At 43.1% G+C, this 18143-nt stretch overlaps 1 protein-coding gene across 13 annotated transcripts in view; it reads right to left on the reverse strand.

Moving 5' to 3' along the window:
* The window catches only part of LOC126457505 (protein muscleblind-like), a 611133-nt gene that overhangs the window by 361565 nt on the left and 231425 nt on the right, over positions 1 to 18143 (reverse strand). For 10 of the 13 annotated variants that reach the window (XM_050093840.1, XM_050093834.1, XM_050093828.1 and 7 more), the window contains one exon: positions 1026 to 2296. The exons of 1 other annotated variant lie outside the window; for it this stretch is intronic. In XM_050093840.1, the coding sequence (XP_049949797.1) occupies positions 1026 to 1211 (186 nt within the window). In that variant the 5' untranslated portion in view covers positions 1212 to 2296. Of the gene's footprint in view, positions 1 to 1025; positions 2297 to 3034; positions 3199 to 18143 lie in introns of those variants that run through there. 2 more of the 13 variants (XM_050093829.1, XM_050093839.1) reach the window with 2 other exon arrangements.

Here is an 18143-nt window from a genome sequence, read left to right on the forward strand (position 1 = left end):
TGCCTCACCATAACTCTGGACATGCTTTACAGTGCTGTTCACATTATCCCTCGACTACAGCTATTGTTGAGGAGTAATGGTGGACATATTGAGCACTTCCTGTAAAGAACATCATCTTTGCTTTGTCTTACTTTGTTATGCTACTTATTGTCATTCTGATCAGATGAAGCGCCATCTGTCGGACATTTTTTGAACGTTTGTATTTTTTTGGTTATAATAAAACCTCATGTCATTCCAAGCATGTGTGTCAATTTGTACCTCTCTATCTACATTATTCCGTGATTTATTCAGTTTTCAAATTTATACTGACTTTTTGATCACGCGGTATATTGAGACCTCCTACAAAAGAGATTGCTCACAAAACACGTATACGGTCTATAGTTTAATAACTCTTTAGATACGTGACATCCATTTCAGGTCGGAGTAACAGAACATTGAGCGTAAAACAAAGAATGACAAATCAAATGGCCTTAGACATCCTTGCCTGATGTGACACTGAAATAGAAGTGCTGAAAAATGTGAAACGCCAGACACTTGAAGAAACGTATTTTACTATGGCTCGTCAAAACAGTAGCGTCGTGTAAGCCGTCACTTTTCACTGATAAATGGAACAGGAAGAAATATATACTGCAGTCTGTAACGAACGTTACAGTTCTTAGGTGAGAATAGTCGCAGATCTAAAGCTCGAAACACGCGCTGGACGAAGCGAACGAGCGACCAGATCTCGTTACTGCGTACTATTCCGAGCGTGCAACTGGACAATTTTCGCGCATGCGCAGAAGAGTCAGCGTGCTTATTGGCCAGTTTTACACGTGAGGTAAACTGCATAGTAACGAGATGGCAGTAGCTGATTCGCTCGTAGGCGGTATCATGTATTTCGAGCTGTACGGCTTTGGCGAAATGGGCTAAGGGGAGGGAGGGAGGGAGGGGGATAGAGAGAGAGAGAGAGAGAGAGAGAGAGAGAGAGAGAGAGAGAGAGAGAGAGAGAGAGAGGGCGGCGCGCAGCTGGGCAGCTGGCTGGTTACCTTGATGCTGTCGTAGCAGGCGGTGACGCGTCCATTCTGCACCTCGACGTTGGCCGGAGGGTGCGCGAACTTGCACTCGGTGTCGGGGCGCGTGCACTTGTTGCGCTGGAACTCGCGGCACACCTCGAGCTGCAGCCAGCGCGAGTCCTTGCCGTTGAGCAGGTTGTTCATGTTGACCATGGCCATGTTGTTGCTGGCGGGGATCTGAGGGGGGAGGGGAGGGCTCGCTAGCCCGCCGGCGAGCCGTGTGGGATCTGCTTGCACTAGGGCTGCCACCTTCGCGGCAATGGCTCGCTCTTTTTGTGAAATCTACACGACACGCACGGATCCGGGTTACAAAAATTTCACTCGCTTCGTTACAAAATTTATACACTGAAAGTCTCTTCTCTGTCGATTATATCAATCACAAAAAATGTCTATACTTTCGATATATATATAATATATATATTTTATATATTTCTTAATATATTTACTTGGAACGTGATTCTTTTTATAATATATATATGTATATATATATATATATATTTGTTAATATATATATATGGCAAACGAAGACTAGTAACGAGAAAAAATGTTAAGATTAATAATTATATATTATTATCACTGGACCATAAATTATCACCGTTTTCTTGAGGACTACCAACTGTCACACAGGGTATCCCCGAAATGTTCCAGCACGATCGTCTTCGACAGTTCTTTTAACAAATTCGAACGACACTACTTCAATCGCCTCCTTCCTGGAAGGAGTTAGATACTAGAATAGATTCCTCTATGTGTCCGTATATATATATATATAAAGTTCAATTTTACACGCCGTTGCTTTGTTTTATATCGATTTCTTTGTACAAATTCGATTTTTTTATTTTCTGTCAGCTGGGTGCGCAGGAAAAGATGTTTCTTTCAGTCCCGAAAGCTTCAGATGCAGTTCTACGTAGCGACTTGAGGTTTCCGTTTTCTCTTATTTCTTTCCTTTCCTAAGCTGAGCTTTGAAGTGTGTTACTGGGAAGTTATTTCTTGAGTAGGTACTGTTGATGCTTTTTTGTAGTTGTTTCAGCCACACAGAAAAAGAGTTGAGGTAAGCAGAAAGCAGCCCACAAGCTAGTTGTCTAAAAGCAACGCACGCACGCACCTTCTTGAAGTAGGGGGTAGGGCAGAACAGGGAGGTAAAAATCTGAAGCTAGCGCATGTTTGGCTGAGAATGTCTGGGCCGGGTGGATGTAGCAAAGCAAGCTGGCTGGCTGACGGTGTAGCACTCTTCAAGGGTTAGAGGTCTGCAAAAAAACGGAAGAAAAAACACCTATGTTTTAACTGGCATATTAGACCAACCGAGCTCTACATTATAAAAGAAAAACAGCCACAAGCAGACACACACACAACATACTCCGCCCTCCGAGCTGTCGCTTCCATACTCCAGCTAAGATGTAAATGCAAGGAACAGAAACACACACATACGCACATACACAGAGCAATTAAAAGGTTTAGTAATCTATTTTATCCTATAAGGTTACTAAACTAGTAAGGCAGCTAACTGTTTAAAATACCCAAGACAGCCACAACTTATGGAAATCAGTCAAGGACAGCATACTGCACATAGGCAAAAAGCTCTAGGAAAAGTTACTAAGTACATGACACTGTGCAATGTGGAGAGAGAGAGAGAGAGAGAGACAGAGAGAGAGGAAAAGATCATAACGGACATTTCTGAAATGGTAAATCGCGAGAAGGTTAATATACGTGTCGTCCACATCTGGCTCGTGCTTGGTGCGCGACTGGCGTTTGATCTTGGCGTGAACGCGGTGGCAAGTAAAGTCAGTGCCCGTCGGAGCGTAATCACTCACTGGCAACACATTTAAGAACGTTTTGTTACTGAAATAAAAGCGACAAGCTCGAAAGTGCGACGGTGATCCCGCGGACGCCTCCTGGTTACGAATCTGGCAGTACAACACACAGACGTTCGCCGAGAAGGCCGAAGCTCGCCGCCGTGTCCAGGGGCGAGAGCCGGAGCGATTTACCTGAAGGCGCAGGCGGAGTCCCGGTGGTTAGGCACCGCCGCGAGGCGATGCACTAGGCGCGGCCGTGAGCGCGAGAGGCGGCGGCGAGGCGCCGGCTGGAGTCATGGTATCTGGGTTGCGCAGAGGACGCGGGGACGGGCTGCGCACTCTTTGCGGTCTGGAGGCTCGGCTTGGACTGCTCCCCCACCCCGCGGCCGCTCGCCGCTCGCGCGCGGCGCCTTGACGCCAGAGACGCCTGGCGGAAAGACGCGGCGCTGCGCCAAACCCGCCACCCGTGGCTGCCGCTGGCTGTTGCAGGCGCCGTACGCTACACTGCTTCACACTATTTCGCGGAAACTGGTTTCTGCGCCTCTATCCCTTTGTCGGCATCGAAACATTTCTGCCCTGAAATGAGAGGGGTGCCGAATCATTTCTGACCCTCGCGCAAGAAACTCGTCTCAAGTGCGTGTTCGAATCCCATTCGTTTGTATGTAAACGCAATTTTCCGAAATGCAACCGGTGCATAATTCTGCATAAACACCCACCGACAATCTTTTGGCTTGTGAAGAAGGGTACTTTCGGTACACCTACCATTTGTCCCCTTCCCTGTTTCATTCGCTAATGGTGCGTGGGAATAACGTCATTTATGATACGCTTCCACTTTCCTCCGAGTCTCCACCTTTCTCGTTCCAGTTCAAACTCTTTCTTCTTCAACTGGGCTTGATCGAGTCAATTCAGCTTGCTCTGGGTCTCCCTCTTGCCCTCAAATTTGGCAGTCTTCTATTTTCCATTACCTTTACATGTCCAGACCATTTTAACCTGTTCCTCTCAATTCTCTCATTCAGCTTTTCTACACCAGCTACCTTCTCAACATCATTATTTCTTACTCTGTCTCTCCTCGCTTTCCCTAACATGCTTCTCAAGAATTTCATTTCGCTAGCTTGGATTCTATTCTCATCTCTCCTTGTCATTGTCCAGGTTTCGATGCATATCTCAATGTGGGTGTAAAGAATATGTTGTATCGCATTTCCTTGTGTTTCACTGGCACATCCCTTCCCCAGACTAAGCCCCTCGTCCACCGGTAAACCGCATTGCTCTTTCGCATCATTTTGTTAATTTCTACCACCATCCTTGCATTCTGCATTATCTCACTGCCTAAATATTTGAATTTGTCCATATTTTCAGTGTTCCACTCTGTAATACTGATTTGTCCCTGCCCTTCACTTACTCCGCTAGTTCTAGGCGCTACAGTCTGGAACCGCGCGACCGCTACGGTCGCAGGTTCGAATCCTGCCTCGGGCATGGATGTGAATGATGTCCTTAGGTTAGTTAGGTTTAAGTAGTGATGACCTCAGAAATTAAGTCCCATAGTGCTCAGAGCCATTTGAACCATTTTGCTCCGCTAGTTACCACAGTATATTATTATAAATAATAATGGTGACACCAAACTTTTTGTGTCAGCTCTGTAACATCCCTAAACTAAACAGTTCTTCCAACTTGGGTCTGTTGATAAATCGCCGATTGAGCTGTAATTTCCCTGATTCACTCGTCGTGATCTCTTTGCGAGGCATAAGTGCATTAAGTAAGATCGTGGTCGGGTAAAATAGTAGAAAAATTTATTTGACAACAAACTAAAACATATACGTACATCATACATGAACAAAATAAAAATACAATTACAGTTAATAAAACGTCCAGTCAGCCGCAGCGTCGATAATTGCTTGACGTCTCCGAGGCATGCTTGAAGCCAAGTATTGCACATATTCTCGAGCAAGAGACCTATATCGTTGGCAGTTGTTTCAAACTGAAGATCTTTGTTTCTTGCAACTTCTTTTTGATATAAAACCATACATGTTCAGTAATATTAGCGTCAGGCGACTGTGAGGGCCAACTAGGTACCTCCACACCTCTCTCCTTTTTCCAGTGGCTGCAATGCCTGCTGCGGTGCCTCGGATCATTGTCCTCTTGCAGTATCCAGTGTTCAGTTTTGTCGATGAATCAAGTTTGGATGTCGGCAACTAACGTCTTTGATAAATTTGTAACATCTTCTGTGCATTTAAATTGTCGGTAAACACAGGCCAATCTCAGTCAAGAATTCAATTCGAACTATTCGAACAATTCGAACTATTGCTTTGTGGATGTTGCATGAATGACAAAGGTTCCGTCTTGTGGGCTGTGAAAGAACTAACGTGATACCTTTTACCATCCGTGTACAATGCCGACCACTGTAACTGGGAAGAAATAATATGTTACCGACTGTAACTGCAACGTAAGCACTCGAAATTTAAACAGTAAACCTATCCTTGGTACACAACGCCTCTCCTGCAGCGTCTGCTACTGAACTTTGTTGAATATACCCGCAACTCTTTCTCGCCGACTAAACGATCCCCTGACGAAACGCGCCGCACTTCCTCTCTAGCTGTGCTGTTTAGGCTACCTAATAAGCAGTCCAGATTTACAAGCAATACTTAAAAAAATCTTACAATATTTTGCGAGCCACCTATTTTAAGGATGAATTTCACTTCCTTAACATGCTTCCAAACAACTTCACCGTTGTACTTGTTTTCCCTACAGTTAGTTTCATGTGGTCATTCCACTTTATGTAGCTTCGGACGATTAGTCCTAGGTATTTTACGGTTGTTAGTGTCTCCAGTGGTTTATCGGCAATAGCATATTCGAACAATCTACCCTCAATGCAATGGAGACGTTGGAGACTTTTGCAAGCTGAACAATTCGTTAAGCGTAATTTTAATGAATAATGGCTTCTTGTTTTTGGAATTACTTTCACTCAGTCTGCCACTGAAAGACTGTCCTTCCTAAATGATAAGTGGCTGGTAATGCGTTCGATAATATGAAATCGTGTTACTATCTAGACTCGTTGCTTACAAATGAAAATCTGTGATTGGCAGCATTCTCAGGATGGTATCTGGAGACGGTGCAGTGAAATTTATTTCCGTGTACCTGACGACATTGACGGGCAACAGTAATAGCGCATTGCTGCAGGACCTCTCGTGCCCTTCATCGCTTTGAGATGGTGCTGTGGTTGGCAAACTATTACCGCATTATGGACGAGTTCGCCACGGATTCCCATTCGGGCATTCGCTCTCAAGATTTCCGCTATTTTACTAAATACCTTCAGATCAATAAATGGTAGATTTTTCCCCTTTCCCAGCAGAGCTAGTGCTTCAACTCTAAGGACACTGTCGTCGCTTATTTCTTGGTATTAATTTGAATCTTTGCTACACTACGATTTTGTTCTGTTCGTGGAACCGAACGAAGTCTCACTTCTCCGGGGTAACTCATGACAAATTCTATTTTGTGCTTCTCACTTATACCAGGCGAACTGTTGTCATGTGAGGAACAGAAATAGCACGGAAAAGAAAAGGAAATTTTTGTGGTCAGTGTCGGACTACCATAAATTTACTGGTTGATTAAGAACATATAAATGTGGAATTTATGTGCACGAGTGAACCACGACCACTGTGGTGATGGCTTTCAAGCAAGCTGTATGGTGTTATGGTTAATCAAACCCAAAGTGCATGTAAGCACCAAAACGAATATTCCTTAGATTTTTAGGGAGAAAAAGGTTATGAAATAATTTTCTAAAGTAACATGAATTATCATTAGTGGCATTACTGGTAAAACTAAGTTCATCTACTCTAATTTCACGAAGAAAAGTATGTTTTAAAACCACCCAAGACGTCGGAAGAAATATTATGAAGTTTACGTCAGTTTATGCCATCAAAAAACCACATCCGTCCAATTTTTTTTATACATCTCTTATACCTTTGCTTTAGCTCCCTTCCAGGACAGCATTAGGGGCTATTTACTGCGCGACAGGCTTAGAATAACGAAGTACTAGTAACTGCTGGTCAGTTTAATCTACTACGGAATAAAATGTTTATGTTCATAAATGCAATATTTATGAACATGATATTTATCAGCAAAAAGTTTCCGTAGGTAGCCAATGCCACCTGCAGCTATGATTAAATAACATTTATTTTGGAGACGGTTAACGTTCACGTAAGATATTTTATTGTAAGGAGTTATGTGTTCCACTGACACGGAGAGCATTATGTACCACCATCATGAGTCCGATCTCCTCTTCTGCATTAGCTAACGCTATACCTCTGATGGAGTCAAGAATTCCTTTAGTCTTGCCATCGATGGAGTTGGTGACACGTTTGTGGAAGGATGTAACCCAATCCTCCGTTTCTCTCGGAAGGCTGGTACCTGCAATTTCAAAAGCAATTCTTTCCGTCATGTTTGAACCGTCTATTTTAACCTCTTCCTCTGTAGCTTGTCGAGTACATGTGTGACGTTCTTGCTCTGGCTTAAAGAACCTTTGTGGAATCACTCAGCTACTGTCTGAAACTTTCTAAACTCTTCTGTGAATCCTCTTTGATTACGCTTCACTTTTACTAGGAACTCTGCGAATAAACAATAACCTAGTCTGGCTGCTGGCAGCAAATATATTTGTTTGGTTGTTTCATCGGACTTGACCGGCTCCTCATAACTCGTCGTCGTGACCGATTTATAGCAAACTGTGTGTTAGAAAACATAGGACATTTTCTGTTGTTCTTGTGTGTTGCACTGATTTTGTTTGTACTAAGAGCTAGGTGGAAAACTTCGCACCAAACACTGATAAATCTTACTACACTTCATTACTGAATTTTACCGATATTACCTCGTAATCCGATAGCTCTATAATTACCCGTTTCTGTTCCGTATTTTCGTGGTCTTTCTCTCTCCCCCTGCCTCTCTCTCTCTCTCTCTCTCTCTCTCTCTCTCTCTGTAGGAGGACTGTCTACCTGTAACTCATTTTCCGCTGAATCAAAATGTGCACTATATTCTCCCTTTAGGCACGCAGGACACTAAAGTTGGTTTTTAATGATGTCGCTCAACGGAAGATAATAATTCCGCCTAATGTTGTAACACAAAATGAATACGTAGTAAAGTCTAAAATAATATGACACTTCATCATTTATCTTGAACTATACTAGAACTCGACTGAAATAGATGTCAAATAAAATGTGGGGTATCCGTTCTGGAATAAGTTTGAATATGTGCTGTGTCTCACTCTTAATGTCAATATAATAACGTCACTCTACACGTGAAAATGAAGAAGCCTGTGTTAGAAAAAAAAGGTGCTGTAGAGGAGACATCAGACAAGGAGACACAATCTCACATAAGTTATTCACCTTGGCTCTGGAGGATATGTTCAAGTGTCTACTCTGGGGACAGAAACACACCAACATAGATCAACTTCGCTTTCCGGATGATATCATCTTTTGTACACAAAAAAACTGTCAAGAATGAACTTGAAAACTCAAAAATGCTTCCCAAGCTACACGCCTCAGAATCAGCCATGAAAAGACCAGAGTCATGTGCCGCATCAACATCACAGTCTCCATCGAAAGCCATGCTCTGGAAGAGTAAATGAATACACTTATCAGGGACATAAAATCCGACTTGAAAAGATAACCAGACAACAGAGGTCACTCGACAAAGTGGTCTCACCTAAATGGCATACGAAAAACTTGATTAAATACTTCGTAAACCAGTTGTCCCTATAAATTATATATCCCTGTAAGTATTGTGATACATTCATCCTGCCAGTTACAACATAAAGTCTCGAAACAACAAGCAACGCAAATCGACTCTGGGTCTGCCAAAGGGCAATAAGAGACCAATGTTTGTAATTCGTCTGGGAGACTGGATCAAGAACGAAGAGATAAGGAGAAGAATGGGAGTCTATAACGTTGCCGAGCGGATAGCGAGGCTGAAGTGGCGGTAGGCAGGACATGCGTCAGGGGTAACTTCAAATGGACCAAAGCACTGACGCAGTGGCGTCAGATGGAATCAAAGAGAAGTGTCGGACGTCCTCTGGAGAAATGGAGAACCACTTGTATGAATATCAAGAGCTCAGATGGAAACCCAGTTCTAAGCAAAGAAGGGAAAGCAGAAAGGTGGAAGGAGTATATAGAGGGACTATACAAGGGCGATGTACTTGAGGGCAACGTTATAGAAAGGGAAGAGAATGTAGATGAAGACGAAATGGGAGATACAATACTGCGTGAAGAGTTTGACAGAGCACTGAAAGACCTGAGCCGAAACAAGGCCCCGGGAGTAGACAACATTCCATTAGAACTACTGACGGCCTTGGGAGAGCCAGTCCTGACAAAACTCCACCATCTGGTGAGAAAAATGTATGAGGCAGGCGAAATACCCTCAGACTTCAAGAAGAATATAATAATTCCAATCCCAAAGAAAGCAGGTGTTGAGAGATGTGAAAATTACCGAACAATCAGTTTAATAAACTATAGCTGCAAAATACTAACGCGAATTCTTTACAGACGAATGGAAAAACTAGTAGAAGCCAACCTTGGGGAAGATCAGTTTGGATTCCGTAGAAATATTGGAACACGTGAGGCAATACTGACCCGACGACTTATCTTAGAAGCTAGATTAAGGAAAGGCAAACCTACATCTCTAGCATTTGTAGACTTAGAGAAAGCGTTTTACAATGTTGACTGGAATACTCTCTTTCAAATTCTAAAGGTGGCAGGGGTAAAATACAGGGAGCCAAAGGCTATTCACAATTTGTACAGAAACCAGATGGCAGTTATAAGAGTCGAGAAACATGAAAGGGAAGCAGCGGTTGGGAAGGGAGTGAGACAGGGTTGTAGCCTCTCCCCGATGTTATTCAATCTGTATATTGAGCAAGCAGTAAAGGAAACAAAAGAAAAATTCGGAGTAGGTATTAAAATCCATGGAGAAGAAATAAAAACTTTGAGGTTCGCCGATGACTTTGTAATTCTGTCAGAGACAGCAAAGGACTTGGAAGAGCAGTTGAATGGAATGGACAGTGTCTTGAAAGCAGGATATAAGATGAACATCAACAAAAGTAAAACGAGTATAATGGAATGTAGTCGAATTACGTCGGACGATGCTGAGGGAATTAGATTAGGAAGGGACACTTAAAGTAGTAAAGGAGTTTGGCTATTTGGGGAGCAAAATAACTGATGATGGTCGAAGTAGAGAGGATATAAAATGTAGACTGGCTATGGGAAGGAAAGCGTTTCTGAAGAAAAGAAATTCGGTGACATCGAGTATTGATTTAAGTGTTAGGAAGTCGTTTCTGAAAGTATTTGTGTAGAGTGTAGCTATGTATGGAAGTGAAACATGGACGATAAATAGTTTACACAAGAAGAGAATAGAAGCTTTCGAAATGTGGTGCTACAGAAGAATGCTGAAGATTAGATGGGTAGATCACATAACTAATGAGGAGGTGTTGAATAGGATTGGGGAGAAGAGAAGTTTGTGGCACAACTTGACTAGAAGTAGGGATCGGTTGGTAGGACATGTTATGAGGCATCAAGGGATCACAAATTTAGCATTGGAGGGCAGCGTGGAGGGTAAAAATCGTAGAGGGAGACCAAGAGATGAATACACTAAGCAGATTCAGAAGGATGTAGGTTGCAGTAGGTACTGGGAGATGAAGAAGCTTGCTCAGGTTAGAGTAGCATGGAGAGCTGCATCAAACCAGTCTCAGGGCTGAAGACCACAACAACAACAACAGGTCTAACGACATAAAAACTGGACCCAGACCGTCCAGCAACTGGAAAAAGCCTATGTCCAGGACTCTAGATCGACAGACTGAAGAAGAAGAAGAACGTCATTGTATCAGATGCTGCTGATGATTTCAACTATCCTTATTACAACGATGATGCGGGTCGTAGAAATCTCTAGTTTCTCCCCGTATTTGACGAGGACATCGTATGAAAGGATGTCATCGCAGAGGACTTGGTCGCCCATGTTGTCATTGGACGCTATTTGCTTATTATCATAAAATTCGTTAAGGATAAAACTGACATTATGCTTCCAGCCGGAGCGCGTCACAGGCTTGGGACGCAGATCCTTGTCACTTTGAATCCAAGATTAGGATAAAGTTGCCGAAGTGGCGTTCACGACGAAACTACGGCGCTGAAAACACGTTAAGACCCAAATTACGGTGGATATTAATATTCAGCGGTGGTCGGCGCTTCGCAGCAGCCCGGCCGCCAAGAAGACACGGTTGTCAGTGCGCCCGGTACCGGCCCTGTGCTTGAACGGGTAAAAATATCTTCCACGCGCCGGCGCTTCTAACAGGCAGGGCGGAGTAATTAGAATTAATGGCACCGAGTAATCAGGCTTTGCTGAGGAAAACGCTATCACGGCCCCCGTACGTAAATCAAGAATTATGCGTGCCGTGATTACAACGTACTACCAAGGAGGGGTGAGTATCCAGACTCGGCCCGACGCTCCCAAGTGCTGCGCAGAAACGCACAGCTGGGGAGCGCAGAGACGCTAACGGCCTCTTTTCGGAAGACAGAATAACGATTCAGCATTCTGAATTACACACATAGCGCACAGTCGAAGGTCGAGTGGTGCTGTGTATGTAGAAGTTCCGGTTCTCATGTACGTTTTCTGTAATGTGTTATTGTTGATGAAGTAGTAAGGAACTGGAATTGCTGTTTCACATGTGCATTTTCCGAAATATACGTAACAAATAGTTACGCCTAGACGCAAACAATCATTTGACCAAGATTCAAATCTTGTCCATTCTCCTAGCGCATTTCATTTAGTGACTGCTGTATTACAGCACGGTTATGCCTATACCTACATCTATACCTACAGATACCTGTTTGCTCCGCAAGACACCTTATGGCGAAGGGTACTTGAGTACCATTGCTTCTTCCCTTTCCTGTTCGAGTAGAGATTGGTTCGCAGGAAGAACGATTGCCACCTGAGTTTGAATCTCCATAGCTTTACCTTAATGGTCTTTTCGCGATAATACACAACGCCTCTTTCGTAATGTCTGCCGCTAGAGTTGGACGAGCATCTCCGTGACGTTTCCGCGTTTACAAAACAAATCTGTGACGAAACGCGATGCTCTTCTTTGGATCTTTATGTCAATCGCATCTGATAACTGACCATGACCGACCAGCAAAACTTAACTAACGGTTGAAATAAGGTTTTATAAGCTGCCTCCTTCGAGAGTGGAGTACATGTGAAACCTATATGAGAATGCAGTCGCAGAACAAGTGCGTGGCTCGTGGTGTTAAGAGTGACAAAATAGACAACTTCGGATGCTGAGCCCTGCACTGGATTTATCATGCTAGTACCGTACTGGATGCTTATGGAAGTAGTCCAGAATGGAACAGAGAACAAAATCTACTATCATACACTGACGAGCCAAAACATTATGACCACCTGCTTAGCACGTTGTTTGTTCGTCTTCGGAACGAAATACATCGTCGATTCTGTTTTCAGGGACCCGACAGTTTGTTGGTAGATTTGTGGAGGTATGTGGCGTTAGATGTTTACGCATAGGTCACATAATTCGCGATTTGCGTACGCGGTGATAGCGCCCGATAACGACCCAGATGGGTTCTATCTGGCGAATTTGGTCGCCGACAAATCGATGTGTGTAAACTATAACGCTCCTCAAACCACTGTAGTACGGTTCTGGCTCCGATACAAGGACAGTTATACTGCTGAAATATGACGTCGCCCTTGGGGAAGACATCAACCACGAAGGGATGCAGGTGGTTCGCAGCTGTCATCGTGTCTTCGTTACATCACAGGTCCCGTGCAAGCGCAGGAGAATATCTCCCGTGGCATAATACTGCTCCCACTTGCCTGCGTCCACGGCGCTCAGCACGTTACGAGCCGCTGTTCACCTCAGTGACACCGTTTGTGAATACGACCATCGATCACATGTAGCAAAAACGTGGTTCCCCCAAAGAGCCGACACGTTTCCAGTGATCGACGGTCGAATCCTGATGGCCCCGTATCACCTGTAATCGAAACTGACGATGTCGTTGGGTCAACATGTGAACATGCAGGAGTGGTCTGCTACGGGGCTCCATGTTGGACGATGAACGATGAACGGTGTGCTCCGAAACACTTGTGCGTGCACCAGCATTCTGCTCTTTCGGCAGAGATGCTTCAGATCACCATCTTTCCTGCTTTACAGAGCAGGCAAACCTCTGAACCCCACGTTCTGTGAAGAAATGTGGACGTCCAACCATTTAGCACCTAGTGGTAGTTTCACTGTCCTTCTACCTCTTTCCGTAGATACTCACTACAGTAGCACGTGAACATTCGACCAACTTCGTCGTTTCCGGGATAATCGCTTAGGCTCTGCGTAATAATAATCTGTCCTTTCGCAAAGTCGCTTGTTTCAACGGATTTCCCCATTTGCAGCCCATATCCTCTCGCTAGGGTGATACCCTGTCCGTCTCTGCTACGCTCACTTACTTTTCTTACTGCGTCACGTACCTGCAACGCCACCAAGTGGCATCCAACGTCACCGTATGCAGTGGTAATAATGTTTTGGCTTATCAGTGTTTCTTGTAGTGTAAAAATGGTTGGAGACATACAGAAAGCAAAAAGAAAAGTGACGCTATGGTTTCAGAAAGTTGCAGCCGTCAGTTCAAACGGCAGCGCAGTTAGATACCTGTGGAATCAAACAACCAAACTGCCTCATTTCTTGCAGAAGAAGTAAAAATTGCTTGTTACAGTTTTTAAAGAAGTGGGCGGGTCCGCATGCTGCCAATGTTGTTTCGATTTCGCTGCAGAAGTTTCGCTGAGAAGCTCTTACACATCCTTCATACAACCCCCATCTTTCCTTTGCGACATCCAAATTTTTGGAGTCCTGAAGAAAGATAATCGTGGCCGTCGATTTGCTTAGGACGAAGATGTGCACACCTTTGTGCAGGCACGGTCCTCTTCTGTCAGAGTAGGATAAATGTGTAAGTTGTGATCAATTAGTTCGAACGCCGTACATTCCAGAACCGATATGCCAATCAAAGTCGCGCTGGTGTTGAGGCAGTCATCCCACCTACGCATCAGGTTGAAGATACCCGTTTCACAAAACATCCTTCCTGGTCCTTGAAGAAGTCCGTAACTGCCTACTACACATCTTCATCCGACAGGAATCGTAGACGCTTCATTTTTTTTTTTTTTTTTTTTTTTGCCCTCTAGCGGAAACTTTTTGGATGTTCCAAATATTAGCAGTTATGGCGATTTCTTTTGAAATAATAAACAGCTTACTTTTTTTGCAGATGTGTCGTTTCCATGCGACTGCCCTTTGTAAAAAGTGTCCCTCGTCACGTGGACATCGATAACATTTTACAAGTGGTTCACGATACCTATGCAGTGTTTCAGTGATATCACTCTGAGGAGGCAAGAAATTTTTTCCGTGTTGGTGACATTAGTAACTTTTTAGCTAGTGGGATACGAACATAATTGTGTTTGTTTAAATGAAATGTGCATGATAAAACGTTGCAATGAAACGGTGAAAATGTAATAAATCTGAAGGCAACGAAACGAAGACAGCACAGAACCCACCCTGTTATATGACGTTGCCGTGACAAAACAGGTGGAGCTGCGCTGCACCAGCATTCTTGGGCTTCATAAATAGCACATTGGTCGTATCTTTCTCCGAATGTTTGACTGCAAATCATCACCAGTAACACGTCACTTAATATCTGACACTCTCCGCGCACTATTAGTTACCGGAAACATTGGATAACTTGAGCCGCATATGAAATAACAGGAGTATTCACTGTACCTGCGAGAGCGAATACGAGTATAGAATTCGAAGAAAGTGAAAAACTTTGACATTAATCGAAAACATGTGTGGGAAAAGGGAGTAAGTTATTTCTTTGTCAGAGTTACGTTGTAAGTAGGCTGTTTATGTTTTCTCTATGTAAGTAGGCTGTTTATGTTTTCTCTATGTAAGTAGGCTGTTTATGTTTTCTTATTGGCAACGTTACGTAGCGCTCAATATGAAAATCACTGGCTGTGCTGTGTGCAGTCTGTGGCTAGTTTGCATTGTTGTCTGCCATTGTAGTGTTGGGCAGCGGCAGCTGGATGTGAACAGCGCGTAGCGTTGCGCAGTTGGAGGTGAGCCGCCAGCAGTGGTGGATGTGGGGAGAGAGATGGCTGAGGTTTCTAATTTGTCATGAACTGATATATATATTATGACTTGTGATGATATTAAGGTAAATACATTGTTTGTTCTCTATTAATATCTTTCATTTGCTAACTATCCCTATCAGTAGTTAGTGCCTTTAGTAGTTTGAATCTTTTATTTAGCTGGCAGTAGTGGCGCTCGCTGTATTGCAGTAGCTTGAGCAGCGGAGATTTTTGTGAGGTAAGTGATTTGCGAAAGGTATAGTTTAACGTTAGTCAGGGCCATTCTTTAGTAGGGAATTTTGAAAGTCAGATTGCGTTGCGCTAAAAACATTGTGTGTCAGGTTAAGGACAGTCTTGTATAAATTGTTCAAAGGGGACGTTTCATATGTCGACCCTTAGCCTAGGATACCTCACTGGAATCTTCTGATTTTTTCTTGTAGTTTGTGTAATTAGTGTAGATTTTGTTTATTGCTAGCGCGTAATTGTAGAGAGAATCTCCTTTGTAGTTGTAGCCTTTCATTGTTGTACAGTAAAACAGTTGTGGCATGCATGTAGATTTGCACCAAGTATTTCGCAGCTGTAATTAACTAGATATTATTTTCAGTGTTATGTTAATGTGTTCTCTTATTTTTGCTCTTCAAATTGTGTTTTTCTGTGTTATCGTGTGAAATATTGTGACAATTATGGCGTGTGAAAAACGTAACACTAGGCTCCAAAGTAAACTGAGAAATGACAGTGAAGACGAAGGCAGTGTGTTAGCGCCGCAGAGTAATGAATTAACAGACATTCAAAGTAGTAATTTGGTAACTGTTCATAGGGAAATGGAGCAGGCGGCAAACAATGGCACGGACAGTGAAACAATTAGTGAAGAGGGAAGCATTATCGATCGATCGGTCGGCAACAGCTCGCCTCAGGAATCCGAAATGACAGGACACAATTTCGCAAATACTGTAGATTCAGGTTTTGGGTTATCACCGTTTTCTCAAATAAGTCAAGACGCATTTTCTGCTTGTCAAAATGTGAATGTTGCCGGTGCAAATGCACTGCCGAAAAGCGTAGAGAAACAGATTCCAGACACTAATACATTATTATTGCAATTAATGCAACAAATGGAACAAAATCAGAGACACAGTGGAACAAAATCTCAAAAAGTTAGACACAGTGGAACAAAATCTTAAAAAGTTAGACTCATTGGAACAAACACTTGAACAAACACGTGAAGATTTAACTACTGAGTTGCATAAAATCGAATCGAAATGTCAAAAAGTCTGTAACGACGTAAAAACACAAATTTGTGAGCATTTTCAACCTATTTTTTCGCGGCATGAAAATGCATTACAGAATCACGAAGCAGCCATAAAAGAACTGCAAATTATTGTTCATGAAAATCATGAGACCTTGCAAGCTAAATTTGACTCAGTTGCATCTACCGATTCGGTTACGCAACTTGCAAAAACTCAGGAAAACTTTAAGGACACAGTAGATACTCTGAAACTTGGTTCAGAAAAACACACTGAAGAAATAAGTACACTATCAGAGAAAGTAGTTGAACTTTCGGATCAGCTAAATAACTTATCTACAAAGGTAGATGATGATCTGAATGACACAAGACCCGTAGCCTTCACTGACACAGAAGAGTATGAACAAATAAGAAAATTCAAACAGAATCAAAATCAAATCAATACACAGTACAAAAGAGAAATCCGGGAAGTACAAGATCAGCTGACACAGGTAATACAAGAATTACGTATTTCAGAGGACACTCGCGCTCCAACACGGGAAGAGGGACTTAGAAACACGGAAAAGCTGCAAAATAATAACACAGGGCATTTCGGAAGTTATGAAAGAAATTGGCAATGTGCACCGAATTTTGAGATGGAACGGCCGACACGACCTAACAACGACCGATATGCGACTCGCCGACATGATGATTTTGACTATAAGCTGTTCATTACTACCCGTAAATTCAAAACATTTAAGAATTCTGGCAACGACATTCATCCACAAGCATGGCTCCATCAATTCTCTCATTGTTTTCCTCCCAACTGGTCGTTGGAACACAGATTAGAATTTATGTGTGGCTACTTAGAGAATGAACCAGCTGTAAGAATGCGATCGGTAATTCACGATTGCCACAGTGAAGGAGAGTTTTACCATGCCTTCCTCTCAGCATATTGGTCTCAAGCCGCACAAGACCGTGTAAAACATAGCATCATAATGATGAAACGTTTCGAACAATCTGAATTTTCCAGTCTTATGAAATATTTTGAAGACATGTTGCATAAGAATCAGTATCTTTCAAACCCATACAGCCCCTCAGAACTCATCCGCATTTGCTTAATCAAACTGCCTGAACATTTACGACATATTATTTTGGCAGGACGTTGCAAAGACGACATTGAAGCATTTCAGGGACTCTTACAAGAATTAGAAATTGACACTGACAATCGCGGAACGCGAAACCAGGAACACAACAATTACAGGTCACATCCGTCGCAATTCCGCGATGAAAGAAGTAATAACTTTACACGACAAGGCTATTCTCACAACACAAATCGTGACCAAAACAGACACCACCCGTATGACAACCGTTGGCAGAGTAGTAATAACTACAGGGAAAGATCACCTCTCCGTGGTAGTGACTATCACAGAGACAATAAGAGAAACAGACAATATGGGAACCAAAATAAATACTATCAAGGGAGACAGAATAACTTTAGACGCAACGGACCAGCGCACAGTCACGATTCAGGGAGAAATTCTCCACCACGTGACGGACAAGGAAGAAACTACGGAATCTACCGACATGACGACAGACGATATATTCGTAACGACAGACCCGAATTTCATCAGAACTGGCGAGCTTTAAACAGAGCTGGGCCCTCTCGGCAAGGCGAATTTGTGGAAGTTAGGCCTCCTAATCCCAGTAACGACGCGCGGCATCAAAGAGACAGACAATGACTCGCACCGCAGGCATACACGTGCGCCGGCTGGCTCCGAGAAAAAGAACATTTACCAGTACTGCTAATGAGATTTTAATGCAACATTTTGGTTTATTTGAAAATACATTCTGAATTTAAAGTACTTTCTGTGAGATACCAGACGGCACAGTGGTTAGTTTATGTGACAGCTACACGATTTTTATCACGACGCTACTAATGAG

The sequence above is a fragment of the Schistocerca serialis genome, chromosome 2 (assembly GCF_023864345.2).
Source record: "Schistocerca serialis cubense isolate TAMUIC-IGC-003099 chromosome 2, iqSchSeri2.2, whole genome shotgun sequence".
Lineage (NCBI taxonomy): Eukaryota > Metazoa > Arthropoda > Insecta > Orthoptera > Acrididae > Schistocerca > Schistocerca serialis.